Here is a 23,364-nt window from a genome sequence, read left to right on the forward strand (position 1 = left end):
TGAGGCACAGAGCATTTCGCTTTTGTTTTTTTGGACCCCGGCTGTCCGGTTCCAGGGTTCTTAATCACTCCCTCCCCCTGGGTTGGAGACTCACATTGTTTTCTGCCTGGGTGACCATGCCAAGGGAGGAAGGCAGGGAGTGGTGACAGCCCCAGGTGATCTTCCAAACTTCTCCTGAATCTATGGTGCTCAGCCAGCCCCAAGCTTAGAAACCATCACCCACCTCTCCCCGCACCAGTAACACAGCCCAGCAAGCACCGGGGGGGTCCCTGACTCCAAAGATGAGCAGCCACTAGGAGACCTTCCTCCCTGCAGGGCAGGGGGCCCAGGGAGACATTTGTCCCACAGCCCTTCACAGCAGGGACAAGAGGTGGGTCCTCCAGCCGCAAGCTGTGCCCACACCTTCCCACACCTGGCTCCATCACTAACATCCCTCTTTTCAATTCGGAGGCTGGAGAGACAGACCATTTGGAAGGATCTAGAACGAGCAGAATCATTGAATTAGCAGGGGAGGAGCCCTGGGAGGGGTTTAGAGATTCGCTTAGTGTTGTTGGTGGTGAGCAATCCCTCAGGCAACTACAAAGAAGAAAAATCATGCTGTTCTGTTAAGATTGGGGAGAAGTGTCGGGCTGGCTGACACCAGAAACATGATTGGATCAGAAAGGATGACCGTGTTCTGCCTTTGAACATCCAGATGGGCTGACTGTGCTTTGTCTCAACAAACTGCAGCTATGCTGGGGGTTTCTTTGGCTCTGTCACTCTCGCTCACACATGGGACCTACTGCATTAACTGCACCAGCTTATACCCTCTGGGGTCTCCAAATGCAGAAAGGCTGGAGTTACTTCTCTCCCTTTAAGGCCAAAGGGAAGGCCAGTCGTTACAGGTTGTGGTATTATTTTACAGGATCTGTGTCTGTTTTTATACTTTTCGGTTGTAATTAGGAAAGGCTTGGGGACCCAAAGAAAACTAGGCACCTGATTGACCCAGAGAAGTAGAGGGCAAAGGCTCACTGAGTCCCAGGGCTGAAGGATTTCAGTCACTCAGGCCAAAGAAAGGCAGACTTTTCAGACTTTGCCACCATGTCACGCAGCAGAGGACGTGCACCTGCATGTCACCTTCCACGCATGCCTGGGTTTTAATCCGCCCCTCCTCTACCACCGAATCCAAGGAGAAGTAAAGGACGACTCACAATCTCTGCCGTGAAGAAGCCGACGGTGAGATCAATGCAACACGCTAGGCTCCGGGGTATGTTAAATTTCTGGAACTCCCCCGCCTGCCCGAGAAAGTGAGAGCGTGTGGGCCCCGTCCCCCTGGAAGGCTGAGAAATGAGTCTGCTGCTGGCCTGCGTTCAATTCCATTAACACTGGCTGAACTCGCTCCCTGGGCCAGGAGCTGGGGCGGGTATTTGAGAGATAAGTGGAAGTGGAATGATCTAGAGAGGAGAAGAGGTGCCACCTTCCCCAGGCACCCATCCGTCTGTGTCACAGCCTCCAAACTCAGTACACTCTTTTTGTCACAGAAGAGGGACTTTGGAAACAGAAAAAAAAAAAAACAGCAGTCGGAACCAACTCCGTGGATCACGACCTGTGAGACCTGGGGGAAGTCTCTGAGCCCAGCTGGGTTTGGGCTCTGATCGGGCTCTGGGCCCCGGAGGCCGGCCACACAGGATTGCTTTGAGGGGTTTGAGGATGATGAATGGAAAGTGCTTGGGACTTGGGATTTGGCAGTTGCTCTTGTTATGATCCCCCATCACACTTCCTTCCTCTAGGACAGTCCGAGTGGACAGGAGAGGGCAGTTGGCCATTCATTCCATCCTGGGCATCGAGGTGGCTCTGAGGGCCCCTTAGCCTTCTTCTCCAAAGGACCAAGTCCAGTTCCCCCAGGGCTGCGCCTTCCCTCCTCCCTCCCCATTTTTCTTCTGAGCCTTGTTAGAACCCCTCTCGCTCACAACCTGCCTGCTGGCTTCCCTGGCTCTGCAAAGGTGGCGACAGGTGTTCCTGGAGAGGAGGGGTGGGCTGCAGTTGCCATGGCAACGGGGGTTTCTCTAAAAGAAGAGGTTCTGGTCTCGGCCTCAAGGCTCGCCTGGGCTGTGCTTTATTTTTATTTATTTATTTTTTTGCAGCTACCAGGTGTTACGATGAGACTCCTCCATAGGGAGGGTCCTGAGTCCCTCAGTCACAATCCCAGGGGATCACTGTGAGGATTTGGCTCCAAGAAAACCCACAGGGGCAGGAACACTGGACTTTCATGGAACCCATCCTCTTGGTCTGCCATAGAATTCAGACCACTGAGTGGGGGAGGGGGAGGTGCAGGTCCCTCCTGTAGAGTCCCATTCACATAGAGGTCTTGCGTGGAGCCCTTAGATCAGGTAGGAGAAAAGTACCTACCAGGTCTTGGGCAGCCGAAGGTGCATGGGATCAGAGTCAAATGTCTGGGCTCCGAACCCAGCTTCCTCTTTACTCTGGTGTGACCTTGGGCAAATCTCCCCTCACCTCAAGGTTGGGAAAGCCTCATAGGACTGATGCAAACTCACAAGACAAATCCAGCTCCTGGGCCTCCGTAAGTGCCCAAGAAGATAGATGCATGTGCTCACCCATGCACGGAGGGTGGAAAAGCAGATCACAAGCTCCATATACAGGATGACCGTGTCTTTAGAAAGTGATGCACTAAAAAGTGCTGACGATAGGGGCTGGGGCTGGGGCTCAGTGGTAGCAACTTGCCAGGCATGTGTGAGGCACTGGGTTCGATTCTCAGCACCACATATAAATAAATTTTAAAAATAAAGGTCTATCTACAACGAAAAAAGTTTTTTTTTTTAAGTAAATAATAAGAGCTGGGGATGTGGCTCAAGTGGTAGCGCGCTCGCCTGTTGTGCATGCAGCCCGGGTTCGATCCTCAGCACCACATACAAAACAAAGATGTTGTGTCTGCCAAAAACTAAAAAATAAATATTAAAAAATTCTCTCTCTCTCTCTCTCTCTCTCTCTCTCTCTCTCTCTCTCTCTCCTCTCTCTTTAAAAAAATTATAAAATAAATAATAAAAAAAGTACTGACAATAAATAAAGTTCAAGATCCTTAATCCCCAGACTATACCTTTATGTGATACATATATCCCAGAAAATAGGATAGTCTCAGGGATGTCCACTGTTTGTAACAGAAGAAAATTAGAAGTACAGTAACAATAGTCCACCGGTTGGAAATAAATATACTGTGTTGTATCATAGACTGGATTCTCCCGTTAAATGAATGAACTAGATCTCCCCTCGCCCCTACTTAGATGGATGTTGGAGACATTGACAAGTGTAAGTTGTAGAAGATTCTGCAGGAGAAAACCATCCACCCAAAATACATCTCGTGCCCCAGTATCACCCACGGAGCATGGAGGCCTTTTTGTGTAATGAGAGCCTAAAAGCATGGGAGGAAAGACAATCCCGTGCTCTGAGTGGGGAAGGACAGTATCCCTTCTTATTAATTATGTCCTTGTTAGAGCTGAGCAAATGGTGGAAATTTCCATCTCTTAAGTGGGAGGGGGGTTGGATGCCCTGTTAAAATCCTCAAAACTCATTTCTGTGAGTTTGCAATATCTCCCTTGGGTCTGGAAGATTCTGTCACAGGGGAGTCACCATCGCTCTCTGAAGGCAGCATCATTGGAAAGTTTTTCCCTTTTGTCTTTCTGTATTTTCTTAATTCCATGACAATTTAGAATATATGATTTTTAGTGATCAAAATTAAAAAAATAATGATTTTTTGAAACAACCATATGTGGAAAACGTCGGTAAACCGAGCCATGCCCATGTGCTGTGCCAGGGATCTTTGTGCCCTGCTGGGAAAACCATGGCAAAGCTCTTAACAGCGCTCAGAGGAGGACGTGATTGTTATCACCACTATAGATGGGAGAATCCAGGATTCAGGAGGTGGAGGAACTCTAGAGCTCATAAGAGGCAGAGTGGGGATTTGAACCCAGACCGAGGGTCTCCTGGGCTCCCCGAATCACACCCTCTCATCACCTCAGGGTGCACGGTAAGTGCTCAACAAATCCCAGCTGCCCCAATTATGGATGGAAACCTCTAGAACTCACCACACCTTCCCCGGCATTTCCAAGGCCTGTTCTTCTCTGAGGAAGGTGGAGGCGAGGGACCCCCGGCCACCCCTGCAGCGTCCACCTAGGAGGTCCGAGTGGCAAGAGCCAACTAGAATCGTTTCTGTGGACAGAGTCACGGCTACCGTACTGGAGGAACCCAGAGGAGGGAGAGGTCTGCTCGGACCAGGCGGAGCTGACCAGGGCCCAGGATGTATCACAGGAAAGGTGACCTTTGGGCTAGGGCTTAAAGGTCAAGGAGCGTGTCGCTGGGCAGGGGAGCAGCCCCACATTTACCGAGGACTTCCTCTGTGTTCGATACGTCTTACAACCCATGAGGAAGTGCTATTTCAAAACCCATTTACCCACAAAGAAGCTCAGAGAAACTCAGCTGCCCGCTCCAGGTCACACAGCTTGGAGTCCACAGAGCCGGGATTCAGACCCAAGTTTATGGCCCAGATGCACCCTTCCCAGGACAGTAGGTGGCCTGGACAAGTGAGAGGAGGGAGAAGGGCATGCTGAGCCGAGGACAGAGCAGGAGCAAAGGCTGGAAGGGGCAAGGGCCTGGTGCTTTGGGCTAGAGACTCAAGAGACTGAACTCGAGAATGAAATCCCCCGGAGCACGGCCCTCTGGGGAGGCGCGCTGGGCCCTGCAGGCTGGAGGAATGGAGCTGAAACCGCCGGCCTGCAGGGTTTCCCAGGGGGCCTGCCCCCACCCACTGGCTTTCGGAGGGGCCCTGCTTCAGTCGCCCAGAGTTGCCAGAGCAGCAGTTTCTGGGTGGATGAAACCCGGGTGTGAAAACTGTCCCCACTCCAGGAGGAGAGGCTGAGACCGTTCAAGGTGGCCTAAAACCTCTAAGAGAAGGCACCTCGAGGTGGGGCGCCCAGGAGCCCCCGGAAGTCTTCGGCATCCCTTCTTGGCAGGAAACAGGGTCCTTCTAAGACAGGTGGCACTTTAGCCTGGGCTGGAAACTGGGACCAGCCCCGGCTACCTGCTTGTCCCCTGTGCCCACGGGTCCCCTCTCCCACCCACCACCCACCTCCTCTCTTTCACTAAATCCCGGTTCACAGAGAAGCTGCGGATGTTCAGCCGGATGCTCTGTGACCTCCACATGTCCTTAATTGCTGGGGACTGGCAGTGGCCAGTGGCCATGTGGATCCACGTGGCTCAGGGTCCAAGTGGACCCAGGGGTTCAAGTTCAGGAAATGAACGTGGGTTCTTGGAAGGGAGGTAGCCTCTGAACAGCCGCCGCCTACCCCCGTTTACGGACGAGCACACTCCTCAGTCCTCTGTAGGGGCCTGTGAAGTCTCAGCTCTTCAGGTCAGAACACTGAGGCTCAGCAGCATGGGACGGTCTCTCCAAGGTCACAGCTACTAAGAAGTGGACCCAGGATTTGACTTCACAACTTTCTACATCCCAACCACACTCTCCCCTGTCCCCTGCACCATCACCCCACACTCCCCTCTGCAAGTCACATCTAGATTGCTTTTGAGGAGCCCACAGCCCTCCAGTGCTCACTTCTCCGAACGCTCAGCCATTCATTCACCCGCCATCGATTCCTCACTCTCAATCAGCTCTGTGCCTGGCTCATGCCCCTGTGGAGGGCACAGATGTGCTAACAGTTGATGATGATCAGATATAAGTGCTATCCTAGGGCGGAGAACAAAGTGTTCTGGGGAAAAAACAGAGGGAGGAGAGAATAATTTTAACTTCAAAGAACAAGAGACGAATTGGAGGGGTTTTAGAGGGTGAGTAGGAGTCTTCAGGGATGAAAAAGCAATGGAGAGAAGTAGACGTCCAGGCCTTGGCCCAGCCTGAGCTGTCTAACACGCACCTTCCACAGTGAGGAAGGTAGGGTGGTAACAGGCTTCTCTCTCTGTACGCCTCTACGCACACACACTTTGATCCACCATTAGCCTGGCATCAAGGGGGTCCCTGGGCTTCCCGGAAAAGGCATGCAAGCCCTGAATTTAAGGCCGGGAATGCGCTGTGGCTCTCTCAGCCTCTGAGTGTCTTTGGTCAATGCCTCTCTCTGTGGTGCAAAGTCTGTAGCCCTTCTGCGCAGGGCCAGCGACACTTGGAGACATGTTTGGTCCCTGCCCTAGTGGGATGAGTGCTTGGGAACCTTTGAAGAGGTTGGGGAGGGCACCTCAGCCTCCAGCACCTAGCACCCACAGTTTTGGGGTGAAGGTCTGGCTCAGCCTCCCGCCCCCTCACTCCAGCCTGCCCCTGTGGTTGGCCTCTTTGCTTCCAAACTTTGGAGTCCTGGGGAGCAGAGAAGCCAGTGTCACGGAGTTAGAAGTGTGTGGACTTGGGAAACCCAGGTGTGTGTTCAAATCCCCTGCTTCCTCTTCCTGCCTGTCCTGGTGTCGAAGAGGGAACAGGCACCCAGGGGCCTGGCCAGTGGCATTCTGGGAACCCTCTGGCACCACTCCTTACTGCAAGGGAAGCCCCGGAGCCTCCCCACTTGAAGTCGTTTCAGTAACTTTCAATGGCAGGACCTGACCTGGACCCCTATAAGGATGTTCATGGCCTTGACTTACTCCCTGTGGCGTGAATAACTGCACGTGTTGCTACAGAAGTGCGAAGGTATTTGATTGCAGCGGCTGACCTGGCCCTGCTGAGGCATTACATAATGGATAATGACCATACGCTATCATCTTTTTGAAGTCCACACCACTCTAAACTCTACATTGCTCCTGGCCTGTGGGCTCCCGAAAGAGACTGTGACCCAAAAAGGTTTCCTGCCTCTCCCCTGAAGGGGCATCCGGGACGAGCAGCTCTCAGTTACAACGTGAGGCCAGAGCCCGTGCAGTGGTGCACACCTATAATCCCGATACTCAGGAGGCTGAGGTAGGAGGATTGCAAGTTGGAGACCAGCCTGGATGATGTATGGAGACCCTATCTCAAAAAATAAAACAAAAATAAAAAGGACTGTGGGTGCAGTTCCGTGGTAGAGCAATCCCTAGTACCACACACACACACACACACACACACACACACACACACACACACACGAGGCCAGAAAGGTCACCCTCACTCCCCCTCCTCTGCCTCTCCTCGCCTGCACTAATGGAGAGCTTCCTCTGGAAAGGAAAAGGAAAAGGTGAGAGAGGGAAACCCGGCACCAGGAAGGGATGGGCATGTGGCAGACGAGGAGCCACAGGACCACAAACACAGGAAAGTCCCCGGCCTTAGTGGTCCGAGGGAGGCCTGGCCACAGGGGGACACTCTGCACCCTAGATGGGCAAGGAGACTGGGTAAAAGGGCAGGCCACGGGTCCACTGCTGGGGCACAGACTTGGTACAGTCACTCTGGAAAACATGTCCATCATCATGATCCAGAGATGCCACTCCTGGGTAGTGTAGGGTTGGGATTTTTCACTTCTGCCTGAACCTACAGTAAGGAATGACCCACGTACACACCCGCTACCGTAGACTGAATTGTGTCCCCCCACCCTGAAAAGATATGCTGGAATGTTATGTCCCAGTACTTCAAATGGGACCTTACTTGAAGGTCTTTAAAGAGGTGATCAAGTTAAAATGGGGTCAGGAGGGTGGACTGTAACCCAATAGGTGTCCTCCTTTCTGCTACACTCATAGCAGAAAGCCGTACTCAAATGAAGGCAGAGACTGTGATGACGTTTCTGCAAACCAAAGGTGGGCCAGGGGCTGCCAGCAAACTTCTAGAAGCTACGGCGGGCTTGGAGCAGGTTCTCCCTCACAGCTGACACCTGGATCTTGGACTTCTAGCCTCCAGAACTGTGTGAACATAAATTTCTGTTGTTTCTGCCACTCAGTCTGTGATACTTGACTGTGGCAGTGAAGTCACCCACTTTTACATTCATGCCTGCCACCAAAAAAAATGGCTTCCAGGGCTAGAGACATGGCTCAGTTGGTAGAGGGCTCGCCTTGCACGCACAAGGCCCTGGGTTTGATTCCCAGCATCATAAAAAAAAAAAAAAGGCCTCCAGGAGAGAGAGCTCAGAGGAGCTTCTAGAGAGTTCTAGAAGGGAGGGGAGAAGCTGGCAAGATGGAGGGAGATGCCATCCTCCACTTCCAGTACCCATGGAGTCTGTCAGCACACAAAAGCCTTGCAGGGCTGAGTTTCCGGGTTATGATGTGGTGGCTGAGAACTGAGCCCATGGTTGCAGGTGACCAAAAATTATCTATCGGGGTCTTCAAGGAGCTCCGTCGACAGCACAGAAGCTGGGGATCTGACCTCTGGGTTGTACCCATCTTAGCTCAGAGGTCCTGGAACTTGCCCAAGTTCTCAGTGGAGGCTGAAATCAACACAAATCCCAGCATCCACACTTCCACGGCCACCTCACCAATGTGGACGAAAACCAGCCCAAAGCCATGAGCCCCGGAGATGACCAGGACACTCCCGGGACTTCAAAAATTCCCTCCTCCACAAATGAATGACTGTGCTGGGCGAAGGTGCTGGGTGAGATTGCCTTTCTCTCTCTTCATGCCTTTTAATGTGGTCGCTGCAAGGTTGTTACAATAAGGATGACTAATGTTTACATCATGTCTAAACTTTCAGCCAGAATTGGGTGGGAGTGCAGAGAGCCGGGAGAATTGAGGCCAGCCTTGACTAGGACCCCGGGTAAGTCCCTGCCCCTGTTCAGGGCCTCCGTTTCTCCGTGGTCAGAGATTGAGTTGGATCCCTTGAGGTCTGGCTGCAGGAGTCGGGGGTACCCTCCCGGCCCCCCACCTCAGATTGTACGTTGCTTTTCTCCTGTGCCAGGCAGCCCTGGCGGCCTCTGCCACCTGCTGCTTCTACCAATTAGTGAGCCATTTCCCATGCCAGCCTGGGTTCAGAAGGAATTGAAGATGCAAGATGAAATAGCACTGAATCACAAATTATGCCTTTTCCAATTCCTTACTCCTGCAAAGAAATCTCAGCGGGGGGTCCTGCTCAGCCCCTGACACCCCACACTTTGTCACAAAGGAAGAGCTCACTCTGGCTTGGACAGGCAGGCTGAGCACCGACGCCTTCTTTCTCCGCGTTTTATGTGCGTATTTGGGTCTATCCTGTTCCCTGAAGTAGTATTGGTTCCAGACATATGGTAGCGAAGGAAGATTTCTAGATTTAAATAAACTTAGATTTGGAAAAGGTGTTGATGTAAAAAATACTCGTTGAGTAATTTTGTACACACGAAGGGAAGATCGCATCACAGACTCCTACGCTCAAAACTCTCTGATGATTTCTCCTTTCCCTTGAAATAATCCTAAACCCCAGTACCTATGCCCCCCACCCCGCCAACCTCTCCAACTTCAGGTCTCCCCCATTCTCCCATTCCTCAGAAATCCCCTCTAGCAGGTGGGCCCCCTTCCTTTCTGACATTATGCTACTCTGAAAATGTGTTTACTTGCTTGTTCACGTCTCTCCTTCAACCATAAGCTCCTTGAAGACTAGGGCTTTGTTCCATGACCTCTGTGACTGAAAATGGCACCCACACATGATAGCAGAGAGGTGACAAATGAGAAGTGGCCATAGTGGCGGAGAGGAATGGAGCCAACCTCCAAAATCTGAGGCAGGGCAAGATGGTGGCCTGCGGGAGCGCTCCTACTTGACTCATTCCTACAAGCGTTTCACTGGCTCCCACCCAGGATCCAGCCAAGGAAACCCAGTCGCTAAAGATAAACAGAGAGGGGATGACGGAGCCGAATGACATCACCGCCAGGTGACCATAATTAGAAGAACCGACTTAGGTTAGGATCATTCATAATGTCACAACTGGCGGGAGGGCACCAAGATCTTTACCTATTCTCCAAGGATCTGCCTACAAGATTACAAAAGGGGCCAAGAGGAACTTCACAGTGGAGACCCTCAGCAGATGACACCTTAGCTGGGATATCAGTTAGGCTAAGCAAAGGACAAGTGATACCACACACTTGCTGACGGTGCCCAGAGAAGGACACACATCACATCTGTGGTATTCCTTCCCAAAGAGGCATGATCTAAAACTAGTTAGGAGGAATGATCAGACACACTCAGAGGAGGGACATTTTACAGAACACGTGGCCCGTATGCTTTAAGATCAATGTCATCCAAGAGAAAGAAAATCTGAGGAAGTGCTCAAGATCAAAGGAGAAGAATGAGAAGTGAGAATCCAATGCAGCACATTGAACAGAATTTTCTTTTGTCGTAAAGGTTATCATCTGCTGGGTGTGGTAGTGCGCGCCTGTGGTCTCAGCTACCTGGGAGGCTGAGACGGGAGCTCTCAATCGAGACCAGAATGGATAAAATAGCAACTGGGTCTTGAAAACAAAAACAGCAGCAAAAAGAAACAAAATAAAAAATGTATTGGAGTATTTATTTCCCCAACCTACTCTCAAATGGTCCAGGAAAAAAGTAATAGGTCAGAGAAAAAAATATAGACATGATAAAGCAAATGGCGTTCGCTAAGCAGTCGGAGCCTGCATCTGGAACTTGCTGTGTTAGTCTTGCAGCATCTCAGTAAGTCTGAGATCGTGCTGAAATAAACCGTTTAAGAAGCCCTGGGAGAAGATGCCGGAGCCCAGGGACTGAGGCAGCGGGGCGGGCTCGGCAGAGCTGCAGTACAGGCCACCCCTCGCCTCCCCCAGCAGGGACATCAGAGCCCAGGGTCACCGGTGCTCACGCTGAACCCAGTCTGCCCGGCCACCTTGCAGGGAGGTGGGGAACTGAGCATGCGTGGGGTACTGCGTGGGAAGAGGCCCTGGTGGGACCTGCAGAGGCGGCTTCTCACGGGGCTCTGGACCTCAGGAGCCTCCCTTCCCACGTGCAGCTCGGTTCTGACAAATGAGAGGACCCGACGGCTGGCTCTCTGGGTTCCTTCCAGCTTGGACAGACGCTGCTGTATTCCTAGAAGCCCATCTGGGCAGGGCCACATATTTCTCCAGTGGCTTAATTCCTTGGGAGAGCATGATCCCTGGATGGGAGAAGGGATGCAAGGCACCCGGCACAGTGGGGGTGGGCAGCTGGCAGTCGACCTGCCACCCTCCCCCGGCCTCTGCCTGCCCCCAGGATCCCCGTCTGGTACTGACGAACACCCCAGCAAAAAACATACTGACAGGCGCATGAAATCTACCCCCAACTCCATTCAGAAAGAGGCAGCTGGTGGGGGTGGGCCAGTGGCCAGTAGGCGACTCAGGTCCCAGGGCGGTAGCCGCCGATCGTACCGCTGTTTGCTCTTATATAAAATGGACAGAGCTCAGCTTTGCTTCTGAAGGCAATGACTGTACCTCCATGTCCAGCCTGAGACAGAGCAGGAGGTGGCCTCCGCAGTGGAAGTGGGGTGCTCGGGTGGGCTCCCCTGAGCCACCCCCAGATCTGAGGCTTCTCTTCACAGCCTGTGTCCCACTCCTAACCTCTGTGGTGATCTGGTCGGGTGGGGGGGACTCCAGAGGGGATCTGGGCATCTGCTGGTGCCACCTGGAGTCCCCCCCAGAGGTTAGGAGTGGCCGGAAGTGTAGAGGCTGGATCTTCTGACATGTGCCCAAACACAGGGGGGAGACCCAGGGCACCCTCCCTTGCAGAGAAAAGCAGGAATCACTTTCCCAATTTGGGGACCTATCCAGGATCACCCAAGGGCCAGAGGCCCGGCCACTCAGCCTCCTCCACCCAACACCCTGCCGGGCGCCTCGTGGCCTCTCTCAGGTGCGGTTTTCAGGCAGAAGGCAGTGGGGCCGCAGGAGCCCATGAAATTGTGGGTGGAAACCTGGGCCCCTCTGGGTTCTCCCTCTGCGGCCCCATCTCGTGAGCTCTTGCCCTGGCTGTTGGGGCCCAGGGGGTCTCCTAGCAGGCCAGCCTTCCCAGGAAGCCCCGAATTTCTCCAAGTGCCCCACCGCCCACTTCTCATGGAGCTGCACCCACCCCTGGGCTCTGAGGACCGCCCTTGTCACTGCTGCCCAGCTGGGGAAGCCGAGGCTCAGCGCAGCTACCCAGGCTGGCCGAGACAGAGATGGCTCTACGCGGGTCCTTGACAGCCCAGCCGAGGGTGGATGTGGTGTGGAAAGTATCCAGAGACCAGGGCGAGGACTTTCCTGCAGAAATCTTGAGCCCGATTTCTAGGGCTGAGACAGAGCACTGGCTCTGGAGATGGAGGTCGAGTTAGAGATCTGGTACCTGCTACAATCCAGCAGGAGTCCCTTCACCTCCCCGGGCCTCAGTCACTCAATCAGTAAAATGGGGATCGTTGATCATAAATCCATGAGAAGGCAGTTTTATGTATTTATAGAGTTGTGCCCTGAGGCCACTGTCCCTGCCACTGCCCGGGTAGGTGTGCATCTTGGGTGTGCACATCGCTCCGTTGGTTGCGGTGTGTGGTGTGCTCCCAGCTGTCAGCTCATGACATGCTCCCGACACACCAGCCGGGAGGAGCCTCAACTGCAACTCCCTGGAAATTGTGGCCTCCCCCGCCAACAGGACCCCTGAGATCAATGGGGCTGGCCGATGGTCAGTCCCCACAGCCAGCCCCTCATGGGCTGTCCCACCTTCAGGTTTCTGCTTCCGTGAATCTTTCTGCCTGAAATCCTTTTCCTTCCCTTAACTTTTAATTTTGAAATTATAAAAGAATCATAACAAGAAATTGCAAAAATAGCGCAGAGACATGCCGCGTAGCCACTGCCCAGCTTCCTGGTTACATGGCTAGAGCAGGTGGCCGAGACCAGGAAGTCGGTACTGGCGCTCGATCAGCTCCCACACCAGTTCTCGCTGGCTCACTCTCCTTTTAAAACGCCTTTGTGCCCAGAATGTTCCCGGCACCCTTCTCTGTGTGCTAACACCTTCTGTTCCTCAATGCCATACTCTCTGAGACAGCAATGTCCCCCTTTCTGAAAAACAGCCTTGTCCCGTCCTCCCTGCCCGGACTCCCAGCTCCCTGAGACACCCTGAATCTGAAGGATTTCGAGTGAGGGTTCAGGAGATGAACAGATTCAGCCTCAGGTTCCACCGCGGATGAGCTACATAACTCTCCGAGCCTCAGCTTCCCCACCCTCTAAATGGGGCGATAGTTTCAGCTCGGCGGGGTACGGGGTCGACTAGTCAACCCCAGGTGGTGCCGTTCTTCCCTCCACAGACTCCGGCTTGGAGGAGTCCCGGTGTGGGGTGAGCCTTCCAAGGAGAGACTTGGAGGATGGTGAGTCCCTGCAGTGAGGGTGGTAAGCTGCCATTCCTATGCTGACCCTGGTCACACTAGAAGGTATTCCACGGAAACCTTTCATATCTCAGCGCCAGCCCAGGGCCTGGCACACAGCAGGTGCTAAATAAATGCACAGAGACGAAGCCTCCCCTCAGGTACGCTTTCCCTTGGCTCACGGCGCCTCTTTGACTTTGCCTTCCTTCTTGGCCCTGATCCACTTGGCAACTGGCAGGAAAGCGGGGCCACCATGGGCAGGGGAACCGGGCTCCCTCTCAACTGTGGCCAAGTGGCCTTTCAGGGAGGGTGTCCCAGGACCCCAGCTGGGAGTCAGGCCCCTCACAGCTGCTGCTGAACTCCGAGGGGAGGTCACCAACCGGGGGCGTGGGGATGGATGGCATGTGGAGGAGCACTGAGAACAGCCCTCCTGGACCCACGCCAGGCCACTCTCTTGTGATGAGGAGCCCTGCACTGCCTGCGGGAGACTAAGCCCAAGTCCTGGCACTTACCAGCTACATATTTTTGGACACATTTCTTAAGCCTCGCGAAACCTCAGTTTCCTCATCTATAAAATGGGTTTGCCACGTGGGTCAACAAGCTCATCGTGCAAATAGTGTTAACTACCAAACCCTGTGTTCCTCTGCACAGGGATTCTTTGACCTGGTCTTGCAACATTTATAAGCTAACATTTTTTTTTTTGAGCACTGCATTTTGCTTGGGTATTTTTCAGAAGCATTATCTAAATTGACTTTTACACCTTGGTGAGCTGGGAGTTTTATCTCTCATGTGCAGCACAGAATCAACCTCAGGGTCATGCAGACTAGAACGGGAAACCTAAGCCCGCCTGACCCCAGGGTCCCAGCTAGAGCTGTAGCCCAACCTAGAGCTAAATTCTGCTGCTCACAGCCAGCCGCCCTGCTCCACGCCTCTGGGGTGCCCTGGACCGTACTTAGAGGGAAAGGATTTTTAAGCAACATCCTTAGTGTTGGATTTGCCCATTTTTTTTTCCGGGGAGGCACTGGGGTCAGAGAAAAGAAGACACGTGTCTCAGATGACCCTGCAAGGGAAGGTCAGAGGTAGTTTGAAAACTCCATTCCTACCTCACCCCCCCCAGGGCTCCTTCTCTTCCTCAGGTTGCAGGGGCTCCGTTTCCCAGAGCTGAAGTGGGGAGCACGGTTTGCATACCACCCCCAACTTCATGGCTCGCCAGGGAAATGCAGGAGCTTGCTAGGTGTCTGGGGCCTGCTTGGTCTGGGGCCCTTCCATCCAGAATGTCCTCAGGCCGCTGGGCAGGTGGCCTTCCCCTGAATCCTGTAAGGGGGCATGGTGCCCAGCTCCTATGGATCAGTGTTTTCAAAGCAAGAAGCACATACTCCAAGGTACGAAAAATGGTCAGGTGTCACCAACCAGACACATGTGCCATTAAGTTATGTGAGGAAGTAAATGTCCCTTTATCTTTATTTCGGCCATTATGATGCCTTTCCATACCCACACGGCTCCGTTCCAGAAAAAAAAAAAAAATAGCAAAGCATCCGCTAGGATTGAATGACACGGTTTGGGGTCCATTAAGTTTGTTTTCACCATTACCCTCATGATGCTGCTTTACATTTGCTTTCCTTTCGAGTGAGCCATATACACTATAAAACATCGATTAAGCCAGGCATGGAGGCCCCTTCCTATAATCCTTGTGATCCAGGAGGCTGAGGCAGGAGGATCACAAGTTTGAGGGTGGCCTGGGCAACTTAGTGAGACCCTACCTCAAAATTTAAAAAGCAACTAAATAAAAGAGGCGGGGGACAGAGCTCAGTGGAAAAGCACTCCTGGGTTCAATCCTCAGCACCACTAAAATAAACACAGCAGCTCCTTAGGTGGTTGGTTCCTTAAACAAAAATAAAACAAAGCATCAATTCAAGGAGCATTAAGTGGATGGTGAGGTAAAGGAGGTTAGAATGAGAGGCCCCGGGAAGAGCGCTCTGGGCCACTCCGCATGCTCTGACCCTGCACACCCCAGGCCAGGTAGACCACTGCAGAGGATGAGGGGAGTCAGAGGACACTGTGGCTGGCAAAGCAGACCAGAGCTGGGGACGCCAGCCCCACAGGGTGCAGGCCCAGCACCCGGCGTGGGCGTCCAAGTCAGTGGTTTCACGTCTGTGGTCCAGGCCGGGGGAAGGTGGCCTCGTACCTGGGTGCTCTCTCGGAGGCCCTCCAGCCCCCATCCTGAAGCCTCAGTCGGGGCCACCTGCCTGTTTCTACCTGCCCAGGGAGAAGGCTGGTTCCTTAGCCTCAGACTCCAACAGCTAGAGCCCAGCAGAATTCCTGTTGGGAAATGGCTGAACACGGAGGCAGTGTGTCTGGCTCATTCCAGATCCCTCTGTGATCACCTGGGTCAGTGTACCAGTCCCACCACCCTGGATGGCCCTTGCAGTAATGGCCATGCTAACTGTCCTCACCAGTCACCAGCCTGCACCTAGACAGCCACACTAAGCTGGTCCCACATTATGGCTACACCTGCGACACCTAGTCTTTTATTTATTTGTTTATTTTTGGTGCTGGGGATTGAAACCAGGGCCTTGCATGTGCTAGGCGAGCGCTCTGCTGCTGAGCCGCATCACCAGCCCAAAGATAGAGTCTTGCAAACAGGAAGAATGTGCAAAGAAAGACGAACAGAAAATAAATGTGTGCATTTGATTTAATCCAGATCAAATGGGGAGCCCCTTAGCGTGAGGAGACAGATGTAGAGGATTAGGTTTGTGTCATTTGGATGCAGAGGTTGGGGAGCGAGGGACCAGCCCGATGGGAGGATACGAGCTGTCCCGAAGGATGCAACATGTCCGTCAACATCAGCCTGGGGGAACTGTATCTTAATTTTGGCAAAACAACAAAAAAAACTGACCTGAACTCAAGTCCACTGAGATGGAAAATTCCAACCTGCTTGGGATAACCCAGGTCACCTGATTTCACAATTGATTTCTCCTTAGTAGGGGGCTTTTAATCCCAGGAATATTAAACTTCAGAAAGTGGAGACAAGAAAATGAACAAAAATCCCTAGGAGCTGTACTTTTTTACTGAGTGGGTCAAGTTCTGTGTGTTGGGGCCTGAAGTCCTGTGTTTGGGAGGATTTAGAACCTGTGGGCCATTAGAGTTTTTCACAGATGTGATGGAGTCACCGACTTCAATTCCAATTTCAAGTTTAACATTTAGGGGAACTCCGCAATGCCTGTGAGTGCCATTAGGATATTTACCAGATCTGAGTAGTCGGGGCCCATCTCAGTGTTTTTAAGAACTAAAAGCCTCCTCTGAAATTCTTGGCAAGGTCTTTCGTTTTGCTTTTGCGGTGCTGAGGATGGGAGCCGGGGTCTCCGGCACGCTCAGCCAGCTCCCCACAACTGAGCTACACCCCCGCCCTTGTTTTCCATTCTGTAAGAAAATGGGACCCATGGAGCCGGGTGTCCCCAGGTGGTAGGGAGCTTGTCTCCCACCCCACTCAGACAGCAGTTTGGGTTCCATCCCCAGAACCACAAAATTAAGAATTAAAAGGAAGAAAATGGGATTCATTAAATTCATAAATGCAATTTAGAATATCAAAGGCAGTGGCATTCAGTTTAAATATAATGCAAGCGACATGTGTATTTTAAAGCTTGCTAGTAACCACGTTTAAAGCAAAAAGGGAGGCAAACTTGATTATAGTAACCCTCCATATCTAAAATATTATCATTTCAACATGTAATTCATAATTTATTAATGAGATAAATTACTTTTTTTTTTTTTTGGTACTGAGGATTGAACCCAGGCCCTCAAGCATGCTGTGCAAGTACTTTACCGCTGAGCTATATCCTCAGCCCTTTTGAAAAAAATTTACTTTGATACAAAGTCTTATTACCGTACTAAAGCTGACCTCAAACTTGAACTCCTCCTGCCTCAGCCTCCCAAGTAACTATGATTACAGATTAAATCCTTTCTTTGAACTCACCTTCAGAATCCGCTCTATATTCTACACTTTACCTGTCTCAATTTGAACTACCACATTTTAAGTGTGTTTCTAGTGGCTACCATGTCGGACAGCACAGATCTAAGGGAATTCATTAGCTACAGATGTCAAGGATATGTATTATTTAAGGACGTTTACTCTGTTCAGCTTGGTTGGTTCAAATATTAAAGACTTTATGAAAGTCATTGTTAAAAACCAATGGGCTTATTGATAAAATGATGTCTGTGTGCTGAATTTGCAAGTTAAGGGGGAAAAAAACAGATTCTTAAATTTTTATTTTTTATCCATCTGTTTTTTTGTGTGTTTGTGGTACAGGGATCAAACTCAGGGCTTCATACAGGATAAATCAGTGCTCTACCTGTAAGCTATATCCCTGGTTCCATCTTAAATTTTTTAATAAGAGGCAAATATTTTTTTTCTTGCTTTTCCCTTTGCACAAGGCCGGTGATAAAACCCAGGGCCTTGTGCATGCTAGGAAAGTGCTCCACCACTGAACCATAGGCCCAGCCCAAAATATTGTTATTTTAAAGTAACCACAAACTGCCTTTTCAGCACACAAATGCAGCCCTTAAGGACCTTACCACCTACGGCACTGATGGGGTTAGAGTCATGGGCCCTTGTTCTGTGTGACCACCTCAGAGAGTTGGGTCTGCACGGGCCCTTATGAGTTCTGCCCCAAACACTCCCTTCCACGGACAGGGAAACAGGTCCAGAGGAGGCCAGCAGCTGGCTGCATGGTGAATTAGCGGCAGGACTGGGCCAAAGCTTCAGGTCTCCTGACCCCATCCTTCCTCCCCAGTGAGAGTTCCTTCTCTCTGCCCCTTCATGCCCAGTTGACAGATCAGGAAACGGAGGCACAGAATCGGAGGGTTCTGGACTGAGGGCTGCAGGGAGCAACAGCAGCAAAATCAGAAGGCCTGGATCCCTAAAGTCCCGGTCACCCAAACAACATAAAGTCCCTGCAAGAGGCCACCCCAGAACCCAGGCCACCTGGGCAGAGCAAGAGCCGTGGGGGACCCAGGCTGGAGAGCTGGAGCAGGGCAGGGAGGTCTGCCAGTGGTCAGAGGGCCAGACTCTACCAGCCTGAAGGCCCCGCAGGGCCAGGCAGCCCACTCAGGCTTTGGACCTCGTAGCTCCTGGGCTCCAGGTCCTGGAAGTCCCCAGGCCTCGTTCTCGGTTTCTTTTCCTCCCTATTCTTCATCATTTCCCTTTTCTCTTTAGAGGCTCTAATTCCTTTCCCCAAATATGGTTGGCCCCAAACAGACCCCCCACACACATGCAGATCTAGGACACAGAGGACCAGGACAGACAGCAAGCAGCTCAGACAAGCCACGGGCTGGCGGCTCAGCCTCCCTCCCGTGGGCCCTGGAGCTGGGGTGCTAGCCTGCTTTGGGGTGCGGTTTTTCTTCTGCCCAGAAAGCCCTTCCCACCAGGCTGTGTTTCTCAGCAGGAAAAATCAGACCATGTGTGGCCCTGCACAGTCTCAGGGAGTAGCTCTGAGTGCCATCACATCACAGTGAGGGAGCTGCACCCTGCTCAGAGCCTCGGCCCCTCCGAAAAGCCTAGTAGAAAAAAGCAATTGGAGCCAAGGTCTTCATTACCTCCTTCACATCACCCCTTTAACAAGGAGGTGCCCTTGAGCTTCAGACTCAAGGTCCTTGGCATGCTTTCAACTTTCAGCTAAAATATTAACAGATTTTCCCCCTTGTTCCAGGGGGTTGAACGCAGGGGTGCTTTACGACTGAGCTATGTCCCCAACCACTTTTCTATTTTCTTTTGAGACAGGGTCTTGCTAAATTGCTGAGGCTGGCCTCAAACTTGCGATCCTCCTGCCTCGATCTCCCGAGTCGCTGGGATTACAGGCGTGTGCCACAACCCCGCGGTTCCAAAATGTTTTTTTAAACCGCCATTCATTTTAATGCTTCTCTTTACCTTTTATTTATGGCAAATGATATTGGTTTTCCATGTACAACCGTGATGTAAACTTTCCTTTCAAAACTAAACTTGTATTTGTAACAAAAAGTGAGTCAACTGAACATCAACAGAGTTTCAAAAACACCAAGGAGAGCATGATGCCGGGAATTGGTGGGCCGGGCAGCTCTTAGGGCGAGAGAGACTGACGGGCAGGGAGCTGGGCTCAAAGGACCAGCTCTGACCCTCTAAGCTCTGTCCCGGGCCCTGAGGTCCCAGCTCCCCTTCAGGCAGTTTTCAAGGCCTGTTCTCTTGGCCCACTGGACCAGCCGGCCCATGGGCTCTAGCACGAGGACCCCTGGTTCTCATTCTGCGAGGAAGAGCTGACCTGAAGCCCTGGGTGGAGCCGGCCATGGACCTTTCTGACCCTGACTTAATCCTGAGTCTGCTGCTAGGCCTCCTGGCGAGGGCAGAGGAGGGAGCTCTGATGGAGAGGTGGACGGAGGGCCTCTCCCATCGTCTGCTCTCAGCTCAGGGCTGAAGAAAGCTGAGTGCCAGGAGCCGCCTGGGGAAATGCTGGCCAAGCCAGGGAGGCAAAGCCAAGGCCTGACCCTTGCAGGCCGAAAACGCACAGATTTGCGGCTCCCAGAGCAAAGTGGCTTTCCTTGAACCAGTGTGCCATCGGGGGGCTTGGAGCACACACCTGCAGATGGAGACTGAGAGAAGAGACCACCCCTCGGAGCTCCCCACATGCTCCCAGCCCCGGAGCCAGCTCAATGCCCGTGCCTGACATGGCCTTCCTGAGTCTCCCTCACACCAAATTGAAAGCACCCGATTCCCCTTTTGCAGGGTGGACCTCTTCCCCCGAGGCTGAGTGCTGTGTCCCAAATGGGAGCACCCGACAGGACAGCAGCTCCTGCGTCCCTGGCCCCTGCCCAGCTCTGGCTGGCTTGGACTGTCTCCCACACAGGTCCTTGGGCCCAAGAATTTAGTAAGCGCAGCTCTGTGGCCACCTGGTCCAGGGCCCAAGTGGGGAGGGTACCTTGGCACTCGGAGGCGGTCAGAATGGCGAGGCGTGTTCTCAAGAGCAATTCCTGCTTATCTGTGCCCTCAACTACCCCAAGAGGTTGTTCCAAAGCCACCAGCGACTGATTGTTGGGAGTTCTGAGTCTGGGTTTTAGGATCTGGTGAGCCCCGAGCTTTCGCTTTGGCGTCGAAAATAGGACTATCATGTTCCTTTCTCTCTGGAAGGTGAGGCTCCTTCCTGTGAGCCGGTAAGAAATGGGGCAGGGGGAGTTCCCAGCCACCGGTGGGAGGTGTGTCTCCCTCCTCAGACCCCAGGCCCCGCGGAGCCTCAACACCTCACTCCCAGGAGGACTCTTTGGACAGCAGCACTGCCCCGCCACATTCCAGCCCCTCTCCAAGCCCCAGGGCTGTCCCCCCAGCCAGGGCCTCCTGGTCATGTCTTGCTAACAGGCTCCAGAAAGGTGGCCACGAGGAGACTACCAGAAAGGGGCAAGAGGGCAGGACCCAGCCGGAGTGGCAAGAGGTGACAGAAGGGTGGCTACCTGAGAGGGCTGCCGTCAGCCATCCAGCGATTCCCAAGAAGAGCCACATGTCCTGCGCCATCTCTGACTGCTACATGCGCCTGTCCGCGGGAAGCGCCATCCTGGGCCTGGAGGAGGACGCTGTGTGCCCGTCTCTCCTGGGCTGCCCTTTCTGTTCCTGTTGGTGTCTTTCTCTCTGCTGCTCTCTCCTACACACAAGCGACCAAACTCAGCCTGTGAGATCTCACGCCTCTACGCTCTGCTTGTGGTTTTGGTCTCCAGGAAGCCCGTCTCGTGTTGCAAGGGCTGGTGGGGGGAGCCCTAGCCGCCTGTGCCATGATCCCACCAAGCCCACACGAACCCGGAGAGTCCTAGAGGAGCACACTTCCCCAAAGGTGTTCTCAGAAAGGAAAAAAGGAACAAAAGGGCCATGCCTGATTCCTGGTGACAGAGGGGACACTGGCATTTAGCCAAGCTGGAAAAGTGACCCACTGTTGACCCATTCCACAGAGCCCAGCTCTCATGGGATCAAATCCCAAGGGTGACCTGGTTCTTGGGTGTCATGGTGGCTGGAAAGCAGCAGGGTGTGGTCATGAAGCTCCAGCCAACCCCAGAAAAAATGTCGATGGCCAAAGATTTGAGAGATCGTCTCCCACCTCCTTCCGCAGAGAAGGGACCCCAGCCCACGTGGGAGCTGCCTGCTGGGAGGGCACAGAAGGGCCTGACTCCCCCAACACTCCCTGACCCCAGCCACTGATTGAGCGTGTCTCTGGGGGCGTCAGGCGTGGGAATTGAGCTGGAGGGAGAGCAGGATGTCAGCAGGCCCCAGTGGGGGAGGTCTCTGGGCCAGAAGGAGCAGCAGGGGCACAGGGCTGGAAGAGGAAGGCCCAGGGCTGCCCAGGAAGTGCCAAGTGGTGACCAACTGGACGTTTGCCAACAGACGGGACACCACAGGAAGGAGGCAGGGACCAAGTGTGTTTAATTGACCACTGTACTCCAAAGGGAGCATACAGTAGGTGCTGAATAAACGTTGAATGAATGAAGGAATACATCATTTGGTTGTTCAAGATCAACCTGGGGTTCAGAAAGGGGCTGGTTCCCATTTCTGGCCTTATCCTGTAGGATCCCATGTCAGGTCACCCCTCCTGCCCCTGGCCCCCTTTCTTCATTTCTTCACCTGCGGAATGGTGACAATTCCGACTCCACTGGGTTGCAACCCAGGGCACATTTGAGTGGCAGGTTTTGGAGCCACAGGGAACCAGGCCCCTCCCACTTTAAGACCCTGCCCCGCCCACAGTGGGGGTAGATTCCCCTCTGGCCCCGGCTGAGGCTGCCCTCTAGTGGAGAGTCCCTGGCAGCACAGGCTGGGGCACAGGCAGGTCCAGCTCCCGGGTTCAGTTCCACTCATCTCCAGAGACTTGGGTAGAGAGGAACCACCTCCCTGCCCTCAAGGAGCACAGGGTTTACAACCACAAAGTGACCAAACCACCAGCCAGGTGGAGATGAACCCAGGACGAGGTCTTCTGGACCTGAGAGAAGGCACATTGGAAATGGGCTGGGAAGGATGGTTCGGCTTCCATTTCTGACCAAAACATCAGGAAAAAAAAAAACAAACAAACTTCTAAGCCATTTTCTAAAGTGCTTAGCCAAGATGGCAAGCAAAGAAGGGGAGTCACTGGAGGTCAAAGATGACAAGAAGGCACAGGTGCAAAGAAGCAGGAAAAGAGGTTGCCCCGTGGCATGTGCTGATCCCAGGTGGCCAAGCACATTAGTGGTGTCAGGGCCTGGACGGAGCAAGTGGAAAACAAGATCTGAGCGCTCTGCCTAAAGCAAAGAGCGCCAAACCCAGTACCCACAGTGGGTGAACTTGGAAAGAAAGCTCCTCCTGATGAGATGACAGCAGCCAGTCTAGCTCAACACTGACCGAGTGAAAGACAAGGGACCATCAACCCAGAATGCTCCTGACCACCCACTGACCCACAAATGGGTCTGGAGGAGGGATCTCAGTGCCTGTTGGGAGCTCCCCCAACCCAAACACGATGAATAACAAGAGATCTACACCAAGCCCTTGGAGTCGCCAAACCGGGGCTCACGAGGGAGAATATGGATGAACTGTGAAGCAGAACTGCAGTTAGCTCCTCAGAATCCACAACCAAGGCCAGAAGACAGTCACAAAATATCTCAAAGTACTAAGAGAAAATAGCTGTCAACCTGGAGGATCTTCCAAGAACGAGACTGAAAAGATTTTGCTATGGTGTGGATGCTTCTGCCGAAGTTCATGTTCAGATGTCAATGGTATTGGGGAGGGGGGTGGACTTGGGGACATAATTAGTGTTAGAGGAGGCCTGGAGGGTGGGTCCCCCATGGTGGGATTGGTGGCTTTATAAGAAGAGGAAGAGAGACCCCAGCTTGCACACTCCTGTGCTCCTGGATCTCATCCCGTGGTGCCCTCTGCCCTGTGGTCAGGCGGCAGATTCCAGCGTGGCGACACTGACTTCCCAGCCTCCACCGCTGTAAGAAGTAGAGTTCTTTTTACCCAGTGTGTGGCGTTTATCTTGTAACAACATAAAACAGGCACGACAGATTCCTTTTCAGATAAAAACTGAGAGCATTTACAACTCCACAGACCTGGGCCTCGGGGAACTCTGGAAGGTGTTCTTCAAGAACAAGAAAAATAATCCCAGAAAGAAAATCTCAGTTTCACGTAGGA

General features: G+C 52.8%; 1 protein-coding gene across 4 annotated transcripts in view; it reads right to left on the reverse strand.

Annotated features, from left to right (window-relative positions):
* Positions 1 to 20,889, reverse strand: part of Cd6 (CD6 molecule) — a 37,418-nt gene extending 16,529 nt beyond the window's left edge. For all 4 annotated transcript variants that reach the window (XM_078045933.1, XM_078045932.1, XM_078045931.1 and 1 more), the window contains exon 1: positions 20,676 to 20,889. In XM_078045933.1, the coding sequence (XP_077902059.1) occupies positions 20,676 to 20,736 (61 nt within the window). In that variant the 5' untranslated portion in view covers positions 20,737 to 20,889. The remainder of the gene's footprint in view (positions 1 to 20,675) is intronic.
* Between the last annotated feature and the right edge of the window lie 2,475 nt (positions 20,890 to 23,364).

Source organism: Ictidomys tridecemlineatus, chromosome 4, assembly GCF_052094955.1.
Source record: "Ictidomys tridecemlineatus isolate mIctTri1 chromosome 4, mIctTri1.hap1, whole genome shotgun sequence".
Taxonomy (NCBI): Eukaryota; Metazoa; Chordata; class Mammalia; order Rodentia; family Sciuridae; genus Ictidomys; species Ictidomys tridecemlineatus.